This window comes from Poecilia reticulata, linkage group LG12 (genome assembly GCF_000633615.1).
Source record: "Poecilia reticulata strain Guanapo linkage group LG12, Guppy_female_1.0+MT, whole genome shotgun sequence".
NCBI classification, from domain to species: Eukaryota; Metazoa; Chordata; class Actinopteri; order Cyprinodontiformes; family Poeciliidae; genus Poecilia; species Poecilia reticulata.
Window position 1 is genome coordinate 16,065,716 of NC_024342.1, and position 23,300 is coordinate 16,089,015.

General features: G+C 40.2%; 1 protein-coding gene across 2 annotated transcripts; it reads left to right on the forward strand.

Annotated features, from left to right (window-relative positions):
* The first annotated feature begins 441 nt into the window (after positions 1-441).
* On the forward strand, positions 442-22,533 carry rnf34b (ring finger protein 34b). 2 transcript variants are annotated; one of them, XM_008424166.2, is made up of 9 exons: positions 443-584; positions 10,744-10,962; positions 12,644-13,132; positions 16,148-16,210; positions 16,307-16,508; positions 16,605-16,628; positions 17,766-17,807; positions 20,266-20,723; positions 20,766-22,533. In XM_008424166.2, the coding sequence occupies exons 1-8, from the start codon at positions 579-581 to the stop codon at positions 20,448-20,450; spliced, it is 1,230 nt and encodes a 409-aa protein (XP_008422388.1). In that variant the 5' UTR covers positions 443-578; the 3' UTR covers positions 20,451-20,723; positions 20,766-22,533. The 2 variants fall into 2 exon arrangements, with proteins under 2 accessions (XP_008422389.1, XP_008422388.1); XM_008424167.2 differs by lacking the exon at positions 17,766-17,807 and having other exon boundaries at positions 442-584.
* The last annotated feature ends 767 nt before the right edge of the window (positions 22,534-23,300 follow it).

Genomic DNA, 23,300 nt, shown 5'->3' on the forward strand with positions numbered 1-23,300 from the left:
TAGCGGTCACTTGCAAAGTTGCGCTGGAAACCCCTCTAATCTCATTACTGCGAGCTGGAAAGCAGCCGCTTGCTTGCGCGAGCGGCCAGACACAGACACGTACGCAGAGGCTAAAGGTGGCGCTAAATAAGCTTGCGTTTATTTCGGGTGCAAAAATAAATTGCAACTCGCTGCGGAGAACACGAGTTTTTCATCCAATTAAATCCAGACACGTTTTAGTAATGCTCATTAATAAACGCATTTCGATTTTCTGCGGCATTTTTTTTTTATTTTAAATAAAAATGAAATTCTATAATGTTATGTTCGAGAAAGAACATTTGATCTTCGTGATGCGTCATTACGCACAGGCCAGAACGCCCACTTTGGGCAAGACGCTGAAATGGATTGGCTGCTAAAGATACCAGCGGCTGATCCACGTCTCCAATTGGCTGCAGCTCTCCTTACAGTTACGTTATGCCTTCTCCACTCACACTGGCAGCTGGAGAGAGGGAAGACGTAATGGTTTGATTCCCTATGCGCTGGCAATGGTCGTCGCTGTGACATTACTCGGCAAATTCCTCTAACGGGGGGGGAGAGAAATGAAGGTATGTGCATCTATTTTAAACATTATCTGTGGCGCTTTTTTGCGTTAAAGGTGGTGTGTTTCTTTTTGTAAACTGCACGATTCTGCAGGGATAAGCAGGGGCGGGGGGGGATAACCCCCTGCACCTTTAATGTAAATTAATTCTAATTTATAATCTCTAAAAACATAAAATAAGCAGGCTTAAAATTCTGGATTTGCAGTCTGACTTGAGTTTAACATCTAAATACGCGCTGTCAGGTTGTATTTGTCTCCCTATTGTGCTTTTATAAACGCTTCCTGTGCGTTCCCAGCCACGCTGATAAACATTGGGTACACCGTGTAGCCTTCTGATGAGCCAGCTTTGACCCCAGGGTGATAGTTTAGTGGACTAAAGCTCTGGCATAGACGTCCATTCACCGTCAGGCTTTAATCCGCTCTAACCGGATAGAGAGGCTGCGGTCAGGCGGCGGAGCGGCTGCTTGTCTGGGGCTGGACAGGAGAGGATCTCCTCCTCATCAGGTCCGGAGCTGTTCACTCCCCCCCCCCCCCTCTTGTTGTGTGTGCAGTCTGCACGGTGTGCTTGCAGCAGCACTGGATATAAAGGGTGATGAAGAAGAGGATGGCGATGATGTCATAGGATCCCTGCTGCTGCTGCTGGTGGTGGTGGTGGTAGTAGTGGTGGCTTTTCTGGAGAAAGGTGAACTGTCATGCACAATCAGGCATGAGTGTGAGAACACAGTGTGGAAAAACTGCTTATCACCTGCTGTTAAGTGTGGAAACCGCTGCTGCAGCCGCTGGAATCCACCTGCCGAGGAAGATGTAGCCTTCAGTCACATTTAAAGCAAACAGTGGAGGAAAAACAATGAAACAATCAGCACTGCATCCAGTGCCTTTCAGCTGGGTAACATGTTGCTGCTTCAAGTGAGAAACAGTTTGCTGCGCTGCTCCCTAATCCTGTTTCGGCATCAGAAATAACTTGGATTTCTGCGCCATTTAAATCCAGACATAACAAACGAGTCAGAAAGAAAAGTACGGATGAAACGACATAAAGAAAACACTTTTATTGGCGCCCTGGAGAAAGCAGCTTAAACAACAACAACATAGTCGTTTACTGTAGTAACATCCAAGTAGTAAATGTCTGTCTTGTCTGTCACACTTACAGATTTTAATTTATTTGTTGTTGTTATCATTATGAGTGCAGCCAGGGTAAAGTGTAGGAAAATATCTAATCACTCATCTTTATTTTACTTTTTATACACAACCGGGGTAAAACAGTGTGTTTTACACAAAATAAAAACAAGAACAAGAAGTGAAAAAAAAGATGAGGTTGATGAGTGTGAAGGTAAATATGCATAGATTTTAAACGTCTGATCACAACCAGTGATAGTAATAGGAATTTTAATAGTAGTTGATGTAGAATAAAATCCACAGTTAATTTGAGCCACTAGTACACTTAGTGGTGAACGTTTATTAAGAGCCACAATATAAAACACAGTTATCAGCGCGATAGCAATGAATATAAAGACAAAGTGCATTAAAAGCCAAAGAGCCAATGAAATTTATAGATTTAATTTCTAAAAACTAATATTTGGCATCAAAACAGTCGGTGGAAATCATCGTCACATATTTACATCCAAGGGAAGGAATAATCAATTACTAATTCAATATACATACATATACCTAATACTTGCTTAAATGACAGAAGGAGAATTAAATAAAAAAATATTCAAGGCATGTATAATTTTTGTATGTTATATGAAATGTAATCATATTTAAGTAAATTGTTCACAACTGTGTGCTTTTTAGCTTTGTGTGTTTCTGGATTCGGGGGGAAATCTGTAAGGAGAAGGACTGTAAGATGTAAAGTTTAGATTTAACACATTTTTACATTATTTTAGAAGCAAATGTGTTTTTGTTTGGCTTCTAAACCTACACAAAGTTACGTATAATTATGCAGTAGGTAAATTAAACTAAACAACTTCTATTACTACTAATAATACTTTAAGTACTGTGGCATTGTACATATATATATTTCTAAAAGTTCACCATTTGTGTTGCTCATAGTGTTGATTTGAAAATAGTGTTCATCATGTTCTTAATATGACATGTTTTTAACTATATAAATTGTAATGTGAGTTATCTTGAATATGTCACATTGTGCAAAAAAAAAATTAAAGCAATAAATTATTGCTAAAACAAATATTTAAATCATCCAAATGTTGCTGGTTTCTGTCAACCAGACACCAGCAACTTCACTTTAAACCTGAAATACACTTTTGCACGTTAAGAGCTCTCTGAGTTCAACCAGTGCTGGAAAATTAAAACAAAGACTCTGAATGGAGCCTCAGAGAATCTGTGGCACTTATTTATTCTGGAAACAGTCGCAGAGGACGTGGTTTGGTTCTGAGGCAAAAACAGCGTCGACACGTCTTTAATTGTCACTGAAAATAGAGCGTTTTTTTTTTTAAATTTTATTTGTTTTTTTGTTGTTGTTTTTTTTAATCTGGGTTGAGTTTGTCACATTTTCCACAGTTGTTAATCACAAAATTGAGGCTGATAAGAGAAACAGACGGCTTAACTCTGTGAAGTAAATTTTCCCAGAGGCACATCCTCACTCACGCTGTCCCAGGGAAGCTAAATGGACGCGTTGTTTTATTGACTAATCGGGTTTAAATTAAAAAGCAGCTTTTCTGCCCCTGTGGATGGGGGACGGCGCTGCTGTGTGCAAGCGTTGCTCTCAAGCTGTGAAATATACTGCTGCATGGAGGCCGCTGTAGTCACGACTTAAAAACTCCACTGGATCCACGCTGCTTCTGCATGCACGGTTGATTTTCTTTATATTTTTAAAGCTACCAGTAATTGCATAAGTAAAAAACAAAAAATCTGCTGCAGTTTTGTTTTGGAGATTGCACTTTGTTGCAAATTAGGCAAAACTCACCTCAAGCTTTTCATCTAAAGTGGAAGAAGAAAAAGTCCAAAGCTATTAAGGACATCCAGGAGGCACACATTTCTGGTGATAGCTTCATTTGTTTGCTTTTTTCTTACATCTCCAAATGATTTCCTGAAGCCAGATGCACGGTCCGAACTCATTTCTCATGGAAAAGTTACATACTTTTACATTCTTGGATAGAATGGCATAAAAAGAAGGATAGCAGGAAGGAGAAAATGAAAGAACAGTGAAGAACACAAAGAAGGACTGAAGGAGAAACACAAGGATGGAAGGACATAAGGACGGACTCAAAGCTGAAAGTTTACAATGAAGGATACAAGAAGGAAGACGGTTCAAAAAAAGGAAGGAAGGGCAGAAGAAAGAAATCGAGAGACACATGAAGGGGGGACACCAGACAGAAGGACTGAAGGACACAATCAGCATGCCCAACAAACCATTTCAAAGTCTGTAAAAAATAAAAACAAACACAATATCCTCCTACCGAACCGCATCGGGTTCATTTTCAGCGACAATAATATCCCTGACTGGATCTACCTTCTCGGGGAGTGAATGGCATTTGGAGCTGATGCAAAAGGGCGAAAAAGAGGAAGAGGAAATGAAAAGCGCCGACGAGACGGCGGAGGATGGAAGGTGCAGAGTTTACCCTGATAGCACCATCTGTTTGGTACTTAGATGTGGGAACTGATGGCTGGCCAGATGCACGGACCGGGCCTGAGTGACAAGACGGTAACGTGAGATGAAGAAGAGAGCGCTCCTTCTTCTACAGGTTAACTTTGCTCTCCTGAAACAGTAACATCAACATTCCTCACAATACCTCCATCTGCTGCTATTTTTCTCTAGAATCCAGCCAGTAGGCACTTTTTAATGCAGAATTATGTAGCGGTTTGTCCACAGCAGGACGGTATTTAGTGTTGCAAGTCACTCCAATGACTGATTTAGAGATATTATCTGGCTTCTTCTTACTGTCAGTATCAGCTTACATTAAAAGATATTAAACTGGGGCAGAGCGGAAGCAGCCTGCAGATTTTGGATACGGTTTACTCGAATCAGCAAAGCTACTAGCATATCTGGGATTTTATTTGTTTAAGTCAATCTGAGTAAAAGTGACCCATAACCTTTGAATTTCTCCTAATTTTGTCATATTACAAGTTAAACCTTCAATGTATTTAATGTGCAGACCAGAACTGATTATGTACTAACAAGAATCTGAAAAGTGTGGTGTGCATTTGTCAATACATTGGAGAAAACTGCTCGCATTCTATCAGAGTGGATGCAGGTGTGTGGACAGCAGTTTTCAAATCTTGCCACAGGTTATGTTATGAACTTAGATTTGGACTTTGACTGGACCATTTTCTAACACATGGTTAAAATGTATGAATGTCACTTTTTCCTCCTGAAAAATGGACCTCCATCCCAGTTCTGAATCTTTTGGAGCCTCCATCAGATTTTCTTCCAGTAATGCTCTCATAATTAGCTTCATCAGCTCTAAACAGCGTTTCTGTTCCAGCTAAAGAATAGCATCTGCACAAGATGATGATTTATGTTTTTATATTAGATTATACCCAAGTAGTGCCTATCTGCAACGTAGATGACTTCTGAAGGAAATTTGTGGCTCTGGATTTGAGTTAGACACATTTTTATTTGTAAAAAAAAAAAAAATGAAGGTAACACTTTATTTGAAGGGGGGTGAATAAGACTGACATGACACCTGTCATAAACGTGAATAAGCCTTCATGAATATTTATGACTGTTGTCATGAAGCGTCATTCGGTAAATTATGACACTTTTAATACAAAGTTGACATTATTCAAAATGTCTTTGTTATAACAACTTGACATTAACCAAGAAATCATTACTGATATCAATTTGTTCTAAAAGTATTACTGATTGCACTTTAAAAATTAGATAACTTTATGTCATTAAAGGTAAAGTTTAAACAGTCATAAATATTCATGAAGGCTTATTCATGTTAATGACAGGAGTTATGCCATGTTTATGACAGTGTCATGACAGTCTTATTCACCCCACTTCAAATAAAGTGTTGCCGAATATTTATCTGGCTTTTCATCTGAGAGTCATTTTTATAGACAGTTCATTTCAGGCCAAGCAGTTTAAGGAACAGTGCAAGGAGCTCATGATCCCACTTCAGCTTCATCTCCACTCCTTAAATATGCTCCAAATGCGTCATATTTGTCCCAGTATAGTAAAGCACCAATCAATTGGCAAGTGACTGAAAATATCTTTTCTCTTCGCTAAAAGCAGCTAAACAGAAAACTCCCATTTTCAAGCAGCATCTCGTTTGAAGCATTTTGTTGTAAAACTCACACATTCCTTCATTTTTTTAAAAGCGTTACCTCTATCAATCGCAGCCTTTTTTTTTTGCCAGGAGTGTTCATTTCCATTAAATATGTCTGAAATCCAAAGAGAAATGTCACATAGAGGCTGCGCTCGGAGAAACTCTGATGACGCAAACATTTTAATCCAGCCTGCAGCTGACTGACCTCAAAAGCCAAGTTGTCATACATCACTAATTCAGCATGGAACATGTGGGAAGGTTTCATAAGGAGGAAGATTTAGGGTCATTCAGTTGCTGAATGGAGAACTTGTTGGTGCCAAAAATTCATATAGCAATTCATTAAAATCCATCTTAATTAGGCCAAAAAAAAGGTTCTTGTTTTGCGTTTTCTGACTCATTTTTAGTCCTAATTAAACACTTTGGTCTGCCTCTTTGACCCAGTTACTTCTGATTTAGCTTTCTGGATGCCAGAGCGTTTCTTTTTACATTTTGTTCACCAAAAAAAGGCTCATTTTATGAGGTCAGACATCCTTTTTATGTACACGAGTCTTTTCCCTGTAGGATTTCTATTTAAGTCTGGGCCTCTGTCAGTTTCTGAAACACAACCAGGTTGGATGCAAGAAGTTTGATGACATTCACTGGTTTCCTTGAACTCGTGCGTTTATTATTAATTAAATCCAATAGTTTTGAACCGTAACTTGAATAAATGTGACTGTTTTGCTTTTATTGATGTTGGTGCTCGTTTTTATGAAAAGTGACTTTTTAAATTGGTTACAACTTAACCCTCCTGTTGTCCTCATTTTCTGTGTATAGGGAAAACACATACAAATCTCGGTCCTTTTGACCCAAGGACACCTGAGCTGTACTGATCTGAAAGCAAACTGACCTGAAAGGAATTTACCAAATCTTAAATTAAACTAAAGAAAATTAAATCTAAATTAAGCTGTCATGAATTGAATTCAGTTCAATTTAGAAGAATTTAATTAAGCTGAATTGTAATGAACTGAATCTTAAATTGGATGGATAGATTTTTTTTATTCTGATTTGTAGGTTTATTTTTGCCCTGTTTGATATAATTTTGTCTTCTGTGAAGACAATTTTGATTCAGATTGCCTTTTTGTGATTTTTTTGTTACTTGAAGTTAATGCTTTATTGATTTCCTGACGACAGATTTGATTACAAATTTAAAACTGGTATCAGTGGTTCTAAAACCCATGGGTTTTAGTCTTAATTTAAACTACGACAAATGATTTTATGTGCTGTGATCGTAATTTTCATGTTGTAACTGCATAGGTGAAAAAATGGCAGCCTCTGTCTGGACAAAAATAAGAGACCACTGCACTGAACCTCCTGGTTTTTCCACCAAATATTGATTTCTGAACTCTTCCTGAGTTAAAACATTAGCATTGTTGTTTCTAAATGAATATAAACTGTTGCATTATTTAAAAAAAGCACTGCACCTTTTTCGTTATTTTGACCATTTCTCATTTTCCGCAAATAAATATCAAGTTTTTGCTTGGAATTTCAGAGACATGTTATCAGTAGTCCATAAAATAAAAGAACAATGTTCATTTTACTCAAAAATATACCTCTGAAGAGTAAAATCTGAGAAACTGAAGTGCTCTCAAGTTTTTCCTTAGCTGTACGTTTCAAACATTTCACTTCCCCTTTGACACATCTAAGAAAACGACCACACACTTCACCTCTGCTTTTCTGCAGTTTCCCACGGCGTCACATGACCAGCATCCTCCTCTCCTTCTCCAGAAACAAGATGACAGCGAGTTTCATTTATGTGACTGATGCTGTATGTTAAAAACCGACTTATATCAGCCGATACTGATATTAATGCCAGTATATATAGGCTGAACAGCTTTAAACTAAGCTGTGCCGAACTGAGCCAAGTTGAATTGCACTAAACTAACTGAACTGGAATGATCTCACTGGGCTGATTGAACTGAATTATTTTTATCTGATTTTATGAAGTCAAGTTTTCCACTGGAGACTGGTCCTCTGTTGGCATTTGCTGCTTTGCCATATTTGTTCTTTCGTGAGTATTTACCGGTGTTTAATTTCAGTAAAACACCTCCACTGCTTTCTAAATATCTAAATAAAGATGATGAGAGAACAGAAACACCATCCATGTTTCTGGAAGAGCTTATAGATCTCCTGTAAAGAAGCCCTTGTTGCTTGTTTGTCCGGGACTCCCCGCCTGCAGGGCTTTGAGCCTGCTAATGGAAGTGACAGTAGGGGAAAGTCGAGCTGCTGGCAAACAGCCAGATAAGTCTCATTTTTTTATAGCCGGACTGCAGTGGCTTCTCCTCCTGTCCTGGAGAATGCAGTAAATGTTGCCTTTTCCCTTCAGGACGAGGGAGGATGTATCTGACCAGGGAGACTGTTGGGCAGTAAAACCTCCAGTCGAGTTCATACCAGCAAAGCAAAGTGTTGTGCATTGTGGTTTAACTGCAGGGAAATAAGACTGGATGTATGAACAGATGCACTGTGGCTCATTTTTGCTAATATTTCTGACTTTTCTATTGTTCCGACTGCAAAATGTGTGTTTTTTTAATTCTGCAATTCAAGTTGGCGTAAACTAAGTTTGCTAAAAGATAAATCAATTATTAGTAATCTCCTAGTAGAAAAAAACTGAAATGACTTAAGACTTCTTCAATCGGTTTAATAATAAGTAAGTAGAAGGACAAGCGGCGGGCTAGCAGAAATGGACAGACTTCACAAGAAGCTGTTAAATATTATCGATTTGAACTTTAAAGAGACACGACTGCAGGGAGACACATTGACTTGTCTGGCTGCGCTGCCTCCTTCCCCACCTGACTCCACAAATAGAGCCTTGTTCCTAAAGATTACATAAGGAATCCCTGAGCTGACGGGTGAGGTCAGATCACAGGGTGTTTGTGACAGAGCGCTGTCTTAAGACGGGACGTGGCTGGACCCGGTGGACTGCATTGTTTCCCACACAGAGCCGCCTTACATTACGCCCGTGTCAGCTATCGATTCAGGAAGCCGGGGGAACAACAGAAGGAGTATTCTTTCTCCTCCCGCATCTCATCTGTATGCTCCAAGGAGCCGCGGCTCCTAACGCTCCGTCTTCGCTCCGTGACTCGGCACTGCTGAAGCGAACCGGAACGTCGGGAGTTTTTTTATCTCTTGTGTATTCCAGTCTGCCGAACAACAAGGCCCTGCATTTGCTTTCATCTAGCTTAATGATGCTTAAAAGTGATGTGCAACACACACTAGAAAGTCACATAATGCTTTAGAAAGATCTTCTAAGACATTAACTGGTTCAGTTACAGATTAATTTCCTTTAATAGAAACATTTTCACTCATAAGCATTTGTAATTAACCAAATCTAATGGTTTTGAATTGCATAAAATTTAATTTTAATGTAGTTCTGACTGGACTTAGTTGAATAAAAGGGACATTTATAAATGTTGTGTTGAATAACTGAATTAAATTGAGTTAAACTGAGGGAAACTAATCTGAACTGAAATGAAATAAGTGAACTAAACCGGATTTACCAAATTAAAGTGGGCTGAATTGGACAAAGTGTAAGCAAACTGAAGTTAAATGAACTCGACTGAACTAAAATGAACTGAATTGTTTTTATTAGATTAATTTGAACTGAAATGAACTTATTATAATTGGAGCCAAACTGAACTGAATTGGATGCAGTTAAGCGAAGCAAAACAGATTCATTTATTGTTGCGTAATTGAATTAAATTATATAAAAATCTGAACTGAACTGAACTTGATACAGTTTGTTTTTTGAGTTTTATTTTGATTTCCAAATAACTTTTATGAGGCAATACATCTGCTCAACATGAGTCTTTATCCTGTGGATTTTCTATTTACTTTCGAGGCTGAGCTAATATTCCCAGTGCGCATACACACACAGCGGTGCGTGTGTGTGTATGCGTGTGGGTGTGTGTGTGTGTGTGTGTGTGTGCGTGAAACCCTGTAACAGAAAACCCTTGTCAATTGTTTGTTTGAGTCTCCCAGCCTGCAGAGTTTCCACCAGCTGCTAGAAAACTTTTATGATGGTCTAATTCACCTAGACTCATTTCTTTCTCTGTTATATTTGTACCCGGAAGTCAGATTTTGTTCCAACATCGGAAAACCAAAGACAAACGTCTCCTAAAATGGGAATTCTTGTAAAATCAGGTGCTCTACTGCATCCCAGTAACTTGGAAGTTGTAACTCCACAAACTTAACTGTGTTGCAGGGATGTGAAACAACAGCGACCTTTCAGCAACTATTCACAATACAAGTCACAATGAGTACATTTTTCATTGCACAATATACTGTCACTGAAGGGTGAAATGCATTCTGTGTGCGATGGATAGAAAATTGAGGGAAGTGCAAATAAGCTGTTAATTACTGCAGGGTTTTAGTAGAAAACACAGAGCTGAGCCAAGAGCATTTCACACATTTTCAAACACCTGTTAAAGTCCCAGAGCCAACATGGCGAATATAATATAATCATTTGTGAATATCAGCACAAATGATATGATAAATATAATACCTTTATATATGTCTTCTATACTGTTGCATAGTGAAAGTCGGCATGTTTGATTTGACTCCAGCTTTGCAGGGATCACATGTAAAAACTGTGTTTTAATGTCTCACATCGATGATAAAGTCAGATAAATTTGTGCTCTCCAGTGAAAACGCACGACTTCACTTTTTATTTCCAGCTCTTACATCCCGCAACGTTCCTGAAAAGGAGGACAGGAATGTGTGACACAGAATTGCATCAACAAAACATACATAGCGAGAGTTTCAATTTGTGCAAGTCTTCCACAGATAAAAACCATGATTAGTTTGAAAAACAGTGCATGCTACTGACTGCAGCGTAAGCAGAACGTGAGGATGCGTGTTCCTCGTTAGTGAGCGTGCAATATGTGTGTTTGCCCCCGGCAGGCGGGGGCATCGTCCATGTGGGCGTCATGCTGCGGGCTGCTGAACGAGGTGATGGGCACGGGTACCGTGCGGACACCGCAGCCGGGCTTCGGAGCGGGGGCGGGGCCCTTCCGCTTTGCCCCCAGCGCAGGGTACTCCACCTACCCCCCCACCAGCTCAGGGAGCGCCGGGCAGATCTGCAAGGCCTGCGGGCTGGCCTTCTCCGTCTTCAGACGCAAGGTAAATGCTGGAGGAGGGTTAGAGCCTGGGGGGGGGGGGTTGTATCACATTCAGGCAGAAAATAAGAATATTTTCTCTTCACCACAGAAATCTGTGAAGCTCCATGTCTGGTTCACCTTCATCTTTTTTGCTCTAAAGCATCTCTTTTAAGATTAATGTTCAGTCTTCTTTTTATGTTGTGACTGCATGCTGCTTTTTAAATGGAGTTTAATGATGCATTCAAGGAACGCATAATTACTGAGTTTTTGTTCAGTCATGCAAACCTTAATAGAGCTTTTCGGTCTTGAGCCTAATCAAATGCTGTGTACTCACAATTATTTTTATTTAAAAATAGTGCAAACTAACACAATAACAGTTGAAACTTTTCCGTTCTTGTTTTTTATGCATGCTTTTCTAGGATTTACCTACTTTTCCTGACTTGGCTGCTCCAAAATCGTCACATCTGGGTGTCACGAAATGCACAAACTTGCAGTCAAACTTGAGCGACAGTCTGATACTTATCCCTTAATCTGATCTTTATATATAAATGTCGGGTTTGAAATACGTGATACTCTGCAGAGTCGCTGTAATCTTGACATTTCAAGTCCTCCTGTCCAACCCGGAGTTTTGTAGCTGAATAGATTTGGCTGGCAGTCGGAGACGTTGATAAAAACTCCGCCGTTCCCAGCTTCCCGCTCCGCTCACTGCTTCAGATCGCACTTTCATCCTCCACACGCAGCCAGTTGCCTTCCCTCCGACGGCGGCGGGTCGACTCAGCGTTTGAGTGTCAGCGTGGTATTTTCGTGGCGTGGAAAACGTCCCACCGGGGGATAAGCTGCAGCCGATTGAAGAAAGCCGTCTGTTCCGCTGGAAATGGGCTCCTGGTGGATCCGGGGCTCAGTTGTGCTCGAGCGATAAGAAAATGTTTACTGCCACGGCTGACCTGCTTTTCTGTTCATTTGAAGTGTCAATCTACTCTGTCGCTCTGTATCGATGATAAATGTCAAACATCGCCAGAAGCCACAAACGGTTTGTCTCACTTTTCTCTGCTCTTGCCAAGAAAATGGCTGGGTTGAGGTTGGGCTCTTTGCTGCTGGTTTGCAGGAAACGACAAATAAAATAGATACTGAAATCTCTTTAAACAAAACTGTCCTTCCAAAAAAATAAAAGAGGCTGGTTGAGACCAAAACACCAGACTGAAGCTTTTTGTCATCCGGACTTTGGTGGAAAAAGAGAGAAATACGAGACAAAGAAACAATCAATAGATGGAAATGATCAAGCTCATTTTAATTTATTGTGTGATTAACTGATTATCACAACCCACTTTTAGCTGGTGGAGACATACACTAAAAGACGTTAAGCAAAAAAAGTGATTGAACAAATTATTGACTCAGGGAGACTGAACGCTACGCTTCTTCAAATAAAATCTGAAAACCATCAATCATTTTCTCTCCATTCAGCAATTATGCTGTTTGGAAGTTATAAAATGAAAAGTTTCGAGGTGTGCGAACACTTGAGCTCGTGTTTTATTTAGCAAAGCATCAGCTCACACGAGTACAAACAGTTCAGCGGCTCCGTTTGTCTGTCAGACTTGAATAAAACAAATAGTTTTGTTTGTAAAAAAAAAAAAAAAAAAGTCTGCTCCATGCACAATAAAGAGAATAACTGATCTGACGTGTGTCCTTCTCATGTCTCCCCGCAGCACATCTGCTGTGACTGTAAGAAGAGCTTCTGTGCCCTTTGCTCGGTGCTGCAGGAAAACCTGCGCTGCTGCACGACCTGCCACCTGCTGCGCGGCACGGCCTTCCAGCGGCCGCGGCTCATGCAGCTGCGGGTCAAAGACCTGCGGCAGTACCTGCTGCTGCGCAACATCCCCACCGACACCTGCAGGGAGAAGGAGGACCTGGTCGACCTGGTGCTCTGCCACCAGGGGACGCGGGAGACCCCGAGGCCTGTGATGGAGGAGGAGGAGGACGACGACGATGAGGAGGAGGAGGAGGAGGACGATGACGACACGTGCGGCGACGAGGAAGAGGATGGGGGAGAAGACACAGACAGCCTCCACTCGCTCCCCCACTCGCGTGCGGCGTCACCGCCCTCCGCCACGCGCTCCGCCTCCGAACAGTCGGTCCTGTCTGCCTCTCAGGGGGAAGCGCTCAGCCCCAGTGACAGTTCAGGGACCCCCAGCCAGGTTGGTGTCGCGCGCTCCACCCAAACATCCGTCCCTCACCGACATACGCCGCACTTCCTGCACATCTGCCCTCATTCTATCCACAATAATTAATTTCAAGGGAGAAACAAACTTATTTACAAGCTCTTCACAGTGGCTGTTTGAAGTTGCACAAGCAGTCGCCCCTCTCGTGGAAAACTGAACCCGAGTCAGGCCTGAAAAATCCTTTTCCTTTTCCCGTTTTCCCGGGGTTTTCAGGGTCCGGCTGGAAGCAGCTGTGTTTGCGTTGCGTCAGAGTGCAGAGCCCTCAGTCAGGCCAGTGAGGCGGCTTAAACCGTTTGCCTTTTATAGGTCTGTTACATGAACTGATGCTGTTACGTAACAATCACAGAAGTTAAACTCGCCTCATGGCATTGCTGCTGAAGCCGGGGAATAGAAACACTGCGTCCCGTCGCTCCTGTCAGTGGATGTCTGCGTGTTGTAAAGGGGATTTAATCCTCAGACCTGGAAACAAACATACTTGACCTAATTATGTTCACTGAAACAAAAATGCCAGTCGGGACGTCGACTTCAATCCTCCTGCAGGTTAAACTGCGTTAAATCTGTGGTCGCTGTGATAGATACGTGCTTTCAAAAGGTGGTTTTCAAATGATGCTTTTATTTGTTGTTTAAGCTCAAACTGGAATCAAAGAATAAGTCAAAGGTTTTTGGGCAGAAGAATTGTGTGACATGGCTGGTGGAGATCTCACACATCTTCCACATGCTGATTACACTTTGTTTTTTTTTTTTTGTTTTTTTTTTTGTTTTTTACTGCAACTTCCATCAGATGACGTTTGCGAGTGTTTCTGCATTTAGGTTTATCTTCCATCGCTGGTTGTGTAGCTTTCAAACTGTTCTGCTCGGCAACTTTTGCGTTCTTTTCTAAGTGCTTCCTACTAGTCCCGTTTTTTTTTTTTGTTTGTTTGTTTGTTTAAATATTCTGTGCAAAAACCAACTCGTAGTCACAGAAACCATGTGATCCAGAAAGTTTGGCTGTTTGACTTGAGTGGAGCTGCTGCTGGCGTCTTGGAGGAGTCTCCTCCGAGCGTGAAGTATGCACGAGGGCGGGCGAGCGGGTGGGCGCGACGCTACGCTGATGGATGCATTATTAAAACGTCTTCATTAGAGGACGACGGAGGTCTGCTGGAATGTGCTGAGGCACAGAAAGAACGAGACAGTTTTGTCTTATTGCACTGCGGTGGAAACAATAAACTCCGTCCCATTAGATGTTACAGGCTCGCTTTTGTCAAGGAGATAAAAAGAGGACAAAAGCGGATGATTGGCTGATAATAATGCTCAGAAACAGATCAGCTGCTTTTGTTGCAGTTTAAATTCAGTAAGTAGAAGGTTAAATTAGTAGTTAACCTTCTGGTCATAAAATAGCGAAATCTTCTTTTTGTAGAAGAACGTAGCCAGACGACATCTGTGTATTATCTGTGTTACTCAACACAAGAAAAGTTCAACTGTGTTTGATTGTACATCATGTTATTGTCTGAGTTTGATTTTAATTATAATTTTATCGTCACAACAAACCATTATCATCTTTCCAGTCGGAAAGGAATGATTTTGAACCCAGTCTTTAAGCTTAACATCACAAACATTCAAGATTCACTTACGTTCTGCAGCTGCAATCACAAGGTTATTTTTTTCCCTCCAATATCCAAATTAACCACTACTGTGTTTATAACACTCAAATATTAGTCACACTTAATTTGCATAAAATAGTCGTCAAACTTTGACATTTATTTTATTGCGTCAAAGAAATCATGTCATAATTATTCTCTGCAATCAGAATGAAGCTTGCAGCTGAATTACCGTGCACATATGCATACATTCACGACTAGTGCGACGTCCTGTGACAAATTAGAAAAAGAAAACTTCTGGCTCTGTTTTCCATGCTGATGTTTTTGTCTCAAAGAAAGACTTTGTCTTTCTGCAGTTCTCTTTAGGTTCTGGTTCAAAAATGTCATCTTCTCTTTTGTCAGAATTTAAAATCCGAAAGTTTTGTGTCATCCAGATTCTCGGGCTCTCCAGACCGTAATCTGCCTAACGAATTGGATTCATCAGTGACTTTTATTCATGATTTAACAAGTGGGATGATTTCTTTTTGACGTAAGCCCAGATGTGTTTGGATAGATATTATTTCTTAGCATATTAAATCATCATTTGGAAACTGTATTTTGGTTTTACTCTCGTTATTTTTGTCAAATATTAACCTTTATATCTGACAAAAGCAGCAACAAAAAAAAATAGAGGAAGTCTGCACTACTGTTGACTGACTAGGAGCAACTGGAAGTTTGTTTAATAATGAGTAACCAGTTGCCAGGTATTTAGCACTGCAAAAACCATGTTAGACTTTAAAAAAGGCAAAACGGCACTAAGAGCCAATCAAATGTTTAAAAAGTCATTTAGGAAGCGAAGAAAAAGTGCAGATGTTCTGTCAGTTCTTGACCAATTCTGTCCACGTTGGAACCGTTACGTCCAGCAGGCTTCCATAAATTAACCAGAAGGACTCTTGCAAACAGCTGGAGGGAAGTTTGTTTATTAAAAATTTAGACTGAAGCGTTGCCGTGTTTTCTTCTTCAATGCGAGAACGTTGAAGAACTCTTTTTTTTTTTTTTGAGAGCAAAGCGAATAAATCCGTTCACATGAAAGCTATTTCATAATTGGTTAGAGCTTGGGAAGAAATCACATCTCTTCCTGTTTGTGTGTAGTCTCTAAACGGCAGCTTTCACCGAAATCAAACGGTTTCATTGAACTATCCGACCAATAAAATACTCTTTTTGTGCCGAAGGAATGCTTCAGGGCTTCCTCTCATTTGGCGTGAGATGAGATTCAGGCAGTGTGAACATAAGACATAATCACAACAGAGGAAGAGATATTTTCTCTGGAGGTATTTTCCTTCAGCCCTCGTGGGCGTTTTGAGGCATCAAAATGCTGATTATGCTGATGACTGTGCGGTCAGTTTGAAAGCTAACGGACATTTCACTCCCGCAGGAGCACGAGGACACCCCGACGGCTTCCCTTTTGAACCTGGAGCCTGCTGAAAACATCTTGGAGGTTCACTGGCTGCGTTCATATTTACCCGATTCTTATCGCAGACGTCTTTGTTGGTGGATCTGCGATTAACAGCTGTGCTCCCGTGCGGATTTGCAGGTCAGTCCGGCGACGCAGAGGAGGATCAGGGCTTCGCTGTCTGATCTCGACAACGAGGAGGCCATAGAGAACCTCTCCGTCCGCCAGCTAAAAGAAATCCTCGCCAGAAACTTTGTCAATTATTCCGGCTGCTGCGAGAAGTGGGAGCTGCTGGATCGAGTTCATCGGCTCTACAGGGAAAACGAGCAGAACAGGAAATCCAGTAAGGATTCTGAAGTTCATTTTATTGCATTGATCATTAACCATAATGCCTGACTAAATTTATCCTTTTTTTTTTTTTTTTCGTACTATCCTTTAGTGGAAAACGTCAGCATTACTGCAGGTAAATATTTTTTGGATTATTGCATTATTTTTTTGATAATTGATTGTTTTGGTTAAATCAGGAAGTGAGTGCCTTGCAAAAATATTCACATCTCTTCAACTATTTCATATTTTTACTACTTTTTGCACAGATTCTTTATTGTATTTTATTACAATTTTATATTATTAAAAAAAACAATACGAATTGGAGCATAATTGTGAAATGGAACAGAAAAACACATGGGTAAAAGATTTTACAATTAAAATTACATTTATTTTCATCCTCCGTGAGTTCAAACGTATTGAAATCTCCTGTTTTATCGTCACGGCTACAGATGTTTTAAAACACTTTCCCCATTCTTCTTTGTCAAGTTTGGATGAAGAGCAGCTGTCACAGATTCTCATGTGGATCCGAACACAGCATGATGCTGTCACCTCCGTGTTTCACAGTGGGAATAATGTGTTCAGGATGGTGTGCAGTGTTATTGTTGCTGACACACGTGGCCTTTAATAGTAGGTCAAATGTTACGTTTTGATCTTATCTGACCTGAGCGCCCTGTTTGCTGTCCTCCCTACAGCGAACTGCACACAGGACTATTTATGGCTTTCTTCCTGCCATAAAGGCTCGATTTGAAGTGCGTGACTCTTCTCACTCTGCTCCTTCAGAGTCATCACGGTCCACTTGACTGTTTTCCTTGCTGGCAACACAGTCAGAACTTGTGATGCCGTTTTAAAATGTAACCCTGCTTTAAGCTTCTTCATAGCTTGACCTGTCTGCTGGGTTTTTTTTGTGCTTCCTGATGCCGTTTGTCCACTAATGCTCTGTGAAAAAAATACTCATTAAGATGACTATTGAATTCAAATGGTTTCACCTGGTTTTATTTACACAAATCCACGCCATGCTTTACAGTTTTTATCTTTGGAAAAATGATACCATGTATTGTTTTCTTTTCCACTTTATAATTATGAAGTTATTTTCGTTTACGAATCATAAAATCCCAAAAGAATACGCCGATGTAAAAAAAAAAAAGGGTTGACACGTGAATACTTTTGCAAGGCCGTACAACTGTACAGTGATTTTGATTTCCACTAAAGAACAGACTTGCTATTCCCGAAACTAATTGATTTTCACTATTGTTGCCCGTTCTTATGTGTGAAGTGGTTGCATATCCTCCACCTCTTTGCAACAGTGGAGTTGGAGGTAAGATAATAACCAAGCTAACTTTTTTCATTTCCTTCACGAGCCGCTGTGCAGACACAGTAAAGGCATGCTGCAGCCATTTGTTTTGCTCATGCGATCCTTTCCATCCTGTTATGGACATCGACTCCTGCCTGCTTCTGTGTTTCCACATTTCATGCGTCTTCCCCACTCTGCGCCATCTCCTGTAATTCTGAAGGACAGCCTCTCGTTCTGTCATTAATGCGCCCCATTAAAGCTTTTAACTCTTGACGAGCCATCATATTACTGCTGCAGCAGCAGCATGTCTCCATCAGGTGTAATTACATTGTCGAGCATCTCGGCCGACACGAAGGCCTCCAGGACCTTATTAGCCCACTTTGCGTCCAGCTGCAGGGAGTCAGGCAGGCCGCAGCTGCATCGACTTTTTGCCCGTCACGGCAGCGGGAGTCGGATTTAGGCCAGCCGGCCGATCGCTCAGCGTTTGACTCCCATAAGTCAGCGCTCTGACACGATTTAAAATGATTCGATGCCTGTAGCTTCTCCTCCTTAGCCGGGATTGAACAAGAGGGAAACGCTCCCTCCAACTGGAGCATGAAAACTGTCGGAGTTTAATCAAATCAGGAGGAAGCTGCTCGACAAATAATTACAGAAATAGCTTGCAGGATTTGAGTGGCGTGCAGAAACGAAAGAGCCAGATTGGTGCCGGCTAAAAGGCGGGAGAGGAAAACAGAAAAGATAATAAGAAACTAAAATGTAAATATAGATTTGTTGATGGGGCTGCAGCGTTGAAAAATATGTACTGTATGGATTCATTTTCTCTAGGACTGAGAAACTGAATGTAAAAAATAAAATGTGCAATGATGTTATATCAACCTATGAGATTCATATTAAAATGTAAGTAAAAATATTATCTTAGTTTCATAAAGTAAAGTAAAGATTACGTTTGCTCTCCCATTTATGTTCTATTTTTAACACGGAAGACTACATGGATCCAGCAGTTTTTCTGTATAAAATTGTAGGTGCCATGAGTTCTTAGTTCTCAAGATACTGAAACTGAAGATCACTGTGATGATGAAAAGGAAAGAGAAAAGTGCAAAAACTCAGTTTATGTAGAGCTTTTCTCATCATTCTGACCACTCAAAGCCCTTTACAGTCACATTCACCCAATTGCACTAACGAAATCATGCACCAAAACACTGATCGGCTGCACATTGGCGTGTGACTGTATGTGGAATCAAGCCCACAACCTTTCGACTGCAATACGCACTGATCCACATTCTGCTGCACCATGAGACTGCATTGATTCATTGGTTTTCTATCAATTCAAAGTCATGCTGAAGATTAAACTTGTAATGAACACTGGCTTTAAATTAAAAAAAAAAACTAAACTAAATTTACAGGTGAATAATAACCAACAGATGCCGTCGGTCTCATCTGTTTTCTTGACAGATGTTTTGTTTCGTCAGGAGTTATCTGACGCATCATTCTACTTTTTGTGTTAAATTCGCTGCTTGCTGATGCTGATGATGTTTTCAAACGTCACTGATGTCCGCTGTCTGTTTTGATGCAACTTATCGATAACATGGTTTGTAACACATTAAGCTCAAGTTAATTTTGTTCAGGAAAAACTAATCTTGTGCTTCATGATCTTAACAACGTGACATCCATCCATCCATCCATCCATCCATCCATCCATCCATCCATCCATCCATCCATCCATCCATCCATCCATCCATCCATCCATCCATCCATACATCCATCCATCCATCATCCATACATCCATCCATCCATCCATACATCCATCCATCCATACATACATCCATACATACATCCGACAGGTTGCCATTTTTTCACAGATTTAAAGCATTTAAATTACAATTACAGAATGTAAAATCATTTGTTGTAGTTTAAATTAAATCAGTTTTGATGCTGCAGAGGAAGACCACTGATGATACCAGTTTTATATTTACAATCTGATCTGCTGTCAGGAAATCTACAAAGTATTAACTTGAAATACAAAAAAAAAAATCACAAAAAGACGATGTGAATCAAAATTGTCTTCACAGAAGACGAATAAACCTACAAATCAAAACACAAAAAATCTACATCCACTAACAAGATTAAGACGTTCTGCTACAAAGGTCTGTTTTAGGGTTTCTCTTCAAAAGATAAGAGGAAAAAATCTGATTTTGACTTACTATATTCTCATTGCACAAAATTTGGCAACGAAATGTAGTTGCTTGGTCACCAGAGTACACAGGAAAAATACTGAAAAGCTATAGCTTTCACTACACATAGATATATTTAATTATTATTGATGCGGGTCAGAAAAAAGAACAAAAAAATGATGCAGGAACATAATCTATCACACATTTGAGAGTTACAGAGGCTGAAAAGAGGCCATGAATAAATCAGCTGATCTCTGATCTATGTGCAGCTCAATAACCACACGTGTGACGCTTTCCATCTCCCTCCACAGATGGTGTCCGAACTCAGCTGGCGGCGGACGAAAACCTTTGTCGCATCTGCATGGACGCCATCATCGACTGCGTGCTGCTCGAGTGCGGCCACATGGTGACCTGCACCAAATGCGGAAAGCGGATGAGCGAATGCCCCATCTGCAGGCAGTACGTGGTGCGGGCCGTGCATGTCTTCAAGTCCTAAAACTGAAATGTTTTTTTTTTTTTGTTTTCCGTTGCGTCGGAGCGCGCGTGGCCCTGGATTTAGCACGGAGGAGGAACCTGATGCTGCAACAATTGTGAAAGGATTTTAGCTTTTTTCCAGACTAGACTGTTGCCTCTGGCCTACATTTTCTCCCCCACTCCTACTGACTGGTCCCACCCGTCCTCCGGCCGCGCCAGGTCTCCCGCTCTGCACAGCGGACACCGTCACGACTCTCTGCTTTAAATCCTTACTTGTGGGAGGCAGGAGGAGGTGGTTCTGTGGACGCTTTGAGAGGGTCTGTGGACGCTTTGAGAGGGTCTGTGGACGCTTTGAGAGGGTCTGTGGCCATAGATTTGAGATCCCAGGGTTTTAGAGTCGATAAGGTTTACACTGTCATGCCACATGGCACTGTGTGATCTCCCTCAGTGTTCATTAGGATGTGCAATATCAGAGAACAAGACTTTGTGCGTGCATGTTGTTAGAAAAAGAAACATCCGCCACTGCATCCGTCACACACCAGGGCGTGTGTAGGGTGCCAAACGACATGCCTTCACAGGATGTTTCGGTTAAGATCTCACAGTGTGCATCTCATAACCAGCAAGCTTGGTTTGATAGTTTACTTTTATTCGTTTTTTCAGATCAACAAAGTGTGGACACGTTTTCCTGGTGATTCATTGTGGCAAAAAGATGAATAAATCTGAAGTCAAACCCAACTTTACCTGGACCACGTCTCAGAAAATATTTTCGTTATCAAGCTTGCAACAATTTTAGAGCTCTGCGTAGTTTATGGTTGTTCCTTTGGGAAATACAGGAAAGAATTACCCTCTGGTTTTTGATCATGCTGTCATCTACAGTGCCTTGCAAAAATATTCATATCCTTGAACCTTTTTTCTAGGTCTCCCTCCCCCCCCCAACTATAACCACAAACCTCATTGTATTTCGATGGGATTTTGTGTGATTGGCCAACATCAAAGTAAGCACGGCAGTGGAAAGTGGAAAGAAAATGATTTCAATTGTCAATTGTCTTGTCCATTCCATTACCTGCAGTAAAAAAACAACTGATTTTTAAGGAAGAATATTCCTGGTCAAATGAGACCAAAATAAGACATTTTTGGGAGGAGGCTTAAAGTCGGCAGGGGAAGGGAAGATGGACGAAGCTTAATAGAGGAAATACTGGGATAAAAGCTACTAGAAGCTGCAAAGAAATCAAGGCTGGAGCAGCTTCAAGCAGAACAACAACAACCCTGAACGTTCAGATCCAAACCTTCTGTTTGGATCTGAACGTTCAAAACAGTTCAAAGACTTAAATCAAAGACTTGAAAATTAATGTGGAAAAAAAAAAGAATGGGCAAACATTTTAGTGGCTACTACATTGTGTTGGTCTGTCACAAAAAAAAATCTGTTTGTGGTTGCAAGGTAATAAAATGTGAAAATGTTCTAGGGCATGAAAACTTTTGCAAATCATCTTAAAACTTTCACCGTCTTTTTCAGCTAACCGTGTTTCGTTATGGTTCCATCCTAGCTAATCAGGTGCTATTTCTTCACCTATCACTGTTGGATCATCAACATGATTTTTTTTTGTCTCGTGGTCCTACGTTTTACAACACAGAGGTAGCTGTATTTAATTTAACCTGTTATGCAAATGAAACTCTTTCATGTCGAACGAGGCAGTTAAAACTGTTTCGAAGTACTTTGCAGCAAACTGAATAGATCTCATAGTTAGCTTCTGTTGTTCATCGATAAGTTACGGATGTTTTCTTGCAAGAAATACAATAAAAAAATTTTAAAAAAGAAAGAAAAACTCCACTGAGGAGAGAGGGTTGAGAATTTTCCAGAATGCATTCTCACTGCGTCACCGTCTGTCTCTCTCTGTTTGGCGTGTTTCTGTCACCAAACAACTGAATCTGTTGAACACCATTTCCACTGTAACTCTGTAGGTCCTGTTGTTGAAGCTGCTGTTTGTCGAAGATGTCATTCACGGGCAGCTACGGTGATATCAAGACTGGGAGAGCACTCATATTCACAGATATTTATATTCTGAATGTTGAACCTTTTTATTTTGGTTAACAGGAGATAAAAAAATTTAAAAAAAAGGATTTATCAGATTCAATAAAATGCAGTATTACAAACCACAAGGTTTAAAGTCTGCTATTCATTTCTCTGTAGAGTTCATTTAATTATCAGCATTAAATCAAACGTCAACATCAAAAGAAAGAAAGAAATTGGTGCACAAGTTTGAGTTGATGATTATTTATGCCCGTTTTCATTTATCTCAAACAAATGTTTATGTCATAATCTTAATAGAAAAAATAGACAATATGCTGCCCCAACCAACCCAATCTTATGTACAAAAAATAAATGCATAAATAATTGTTCCCAAGTTATGATTTGTGAAACTTTTGAAAAGCAAAAAAGAAAATTGAAGACCTCATTGTTCATAGTGAATTTAATATCTCAAAGATTTTCTATAAGATTTACACATATGTTTTGAACAGATAGACTGATCTAAAGTAATATACAAAAAAATCTCACAGAGACAGTCTTTTAAAAAAATGAATCTTTAAAAGTAATGCTGCTAAACTGTAAACATGGACTGACATTTTATAAAAACAAAATCTTTCCACAAAAAGGAGAACCATTTCAAAAAAGAAAAAAAAAAAAGATTACAGTTCGCATAAAAACTAAAATTGTTCAGTGTTACAAACCCAAAAGCAAACGTAAAAACACCTCTATAAAATGTTGCAAATAAAGTATTTTGTTAATATATCTGTTCCCACATGATAAATGGTAATACGCCTCTTGTCTTTGTGTTAAAGATAAAAGAGATCATAAAGTAAAACCTTGAAACTT

Bases quoted from the DNA above. Each gene is read 5' to 3' on its own strand.
- rnf34b (XM_008424166.2), top strand. The intron at 10,963-12,643 runs GTAAATGCTGGA...GTCTCCCCGCAG, and splicing joins TCTCCGTCTTCAGACGCAAG to CACATCTGCTGTGACTGTAA. The intron at 16,629-17,765 runs GTAAATATTTTT...TTATGTGTGAAG, and splicing joins AAACGTCAGCATTACTGCAG to TGGTTGCATATCCTCCACCT.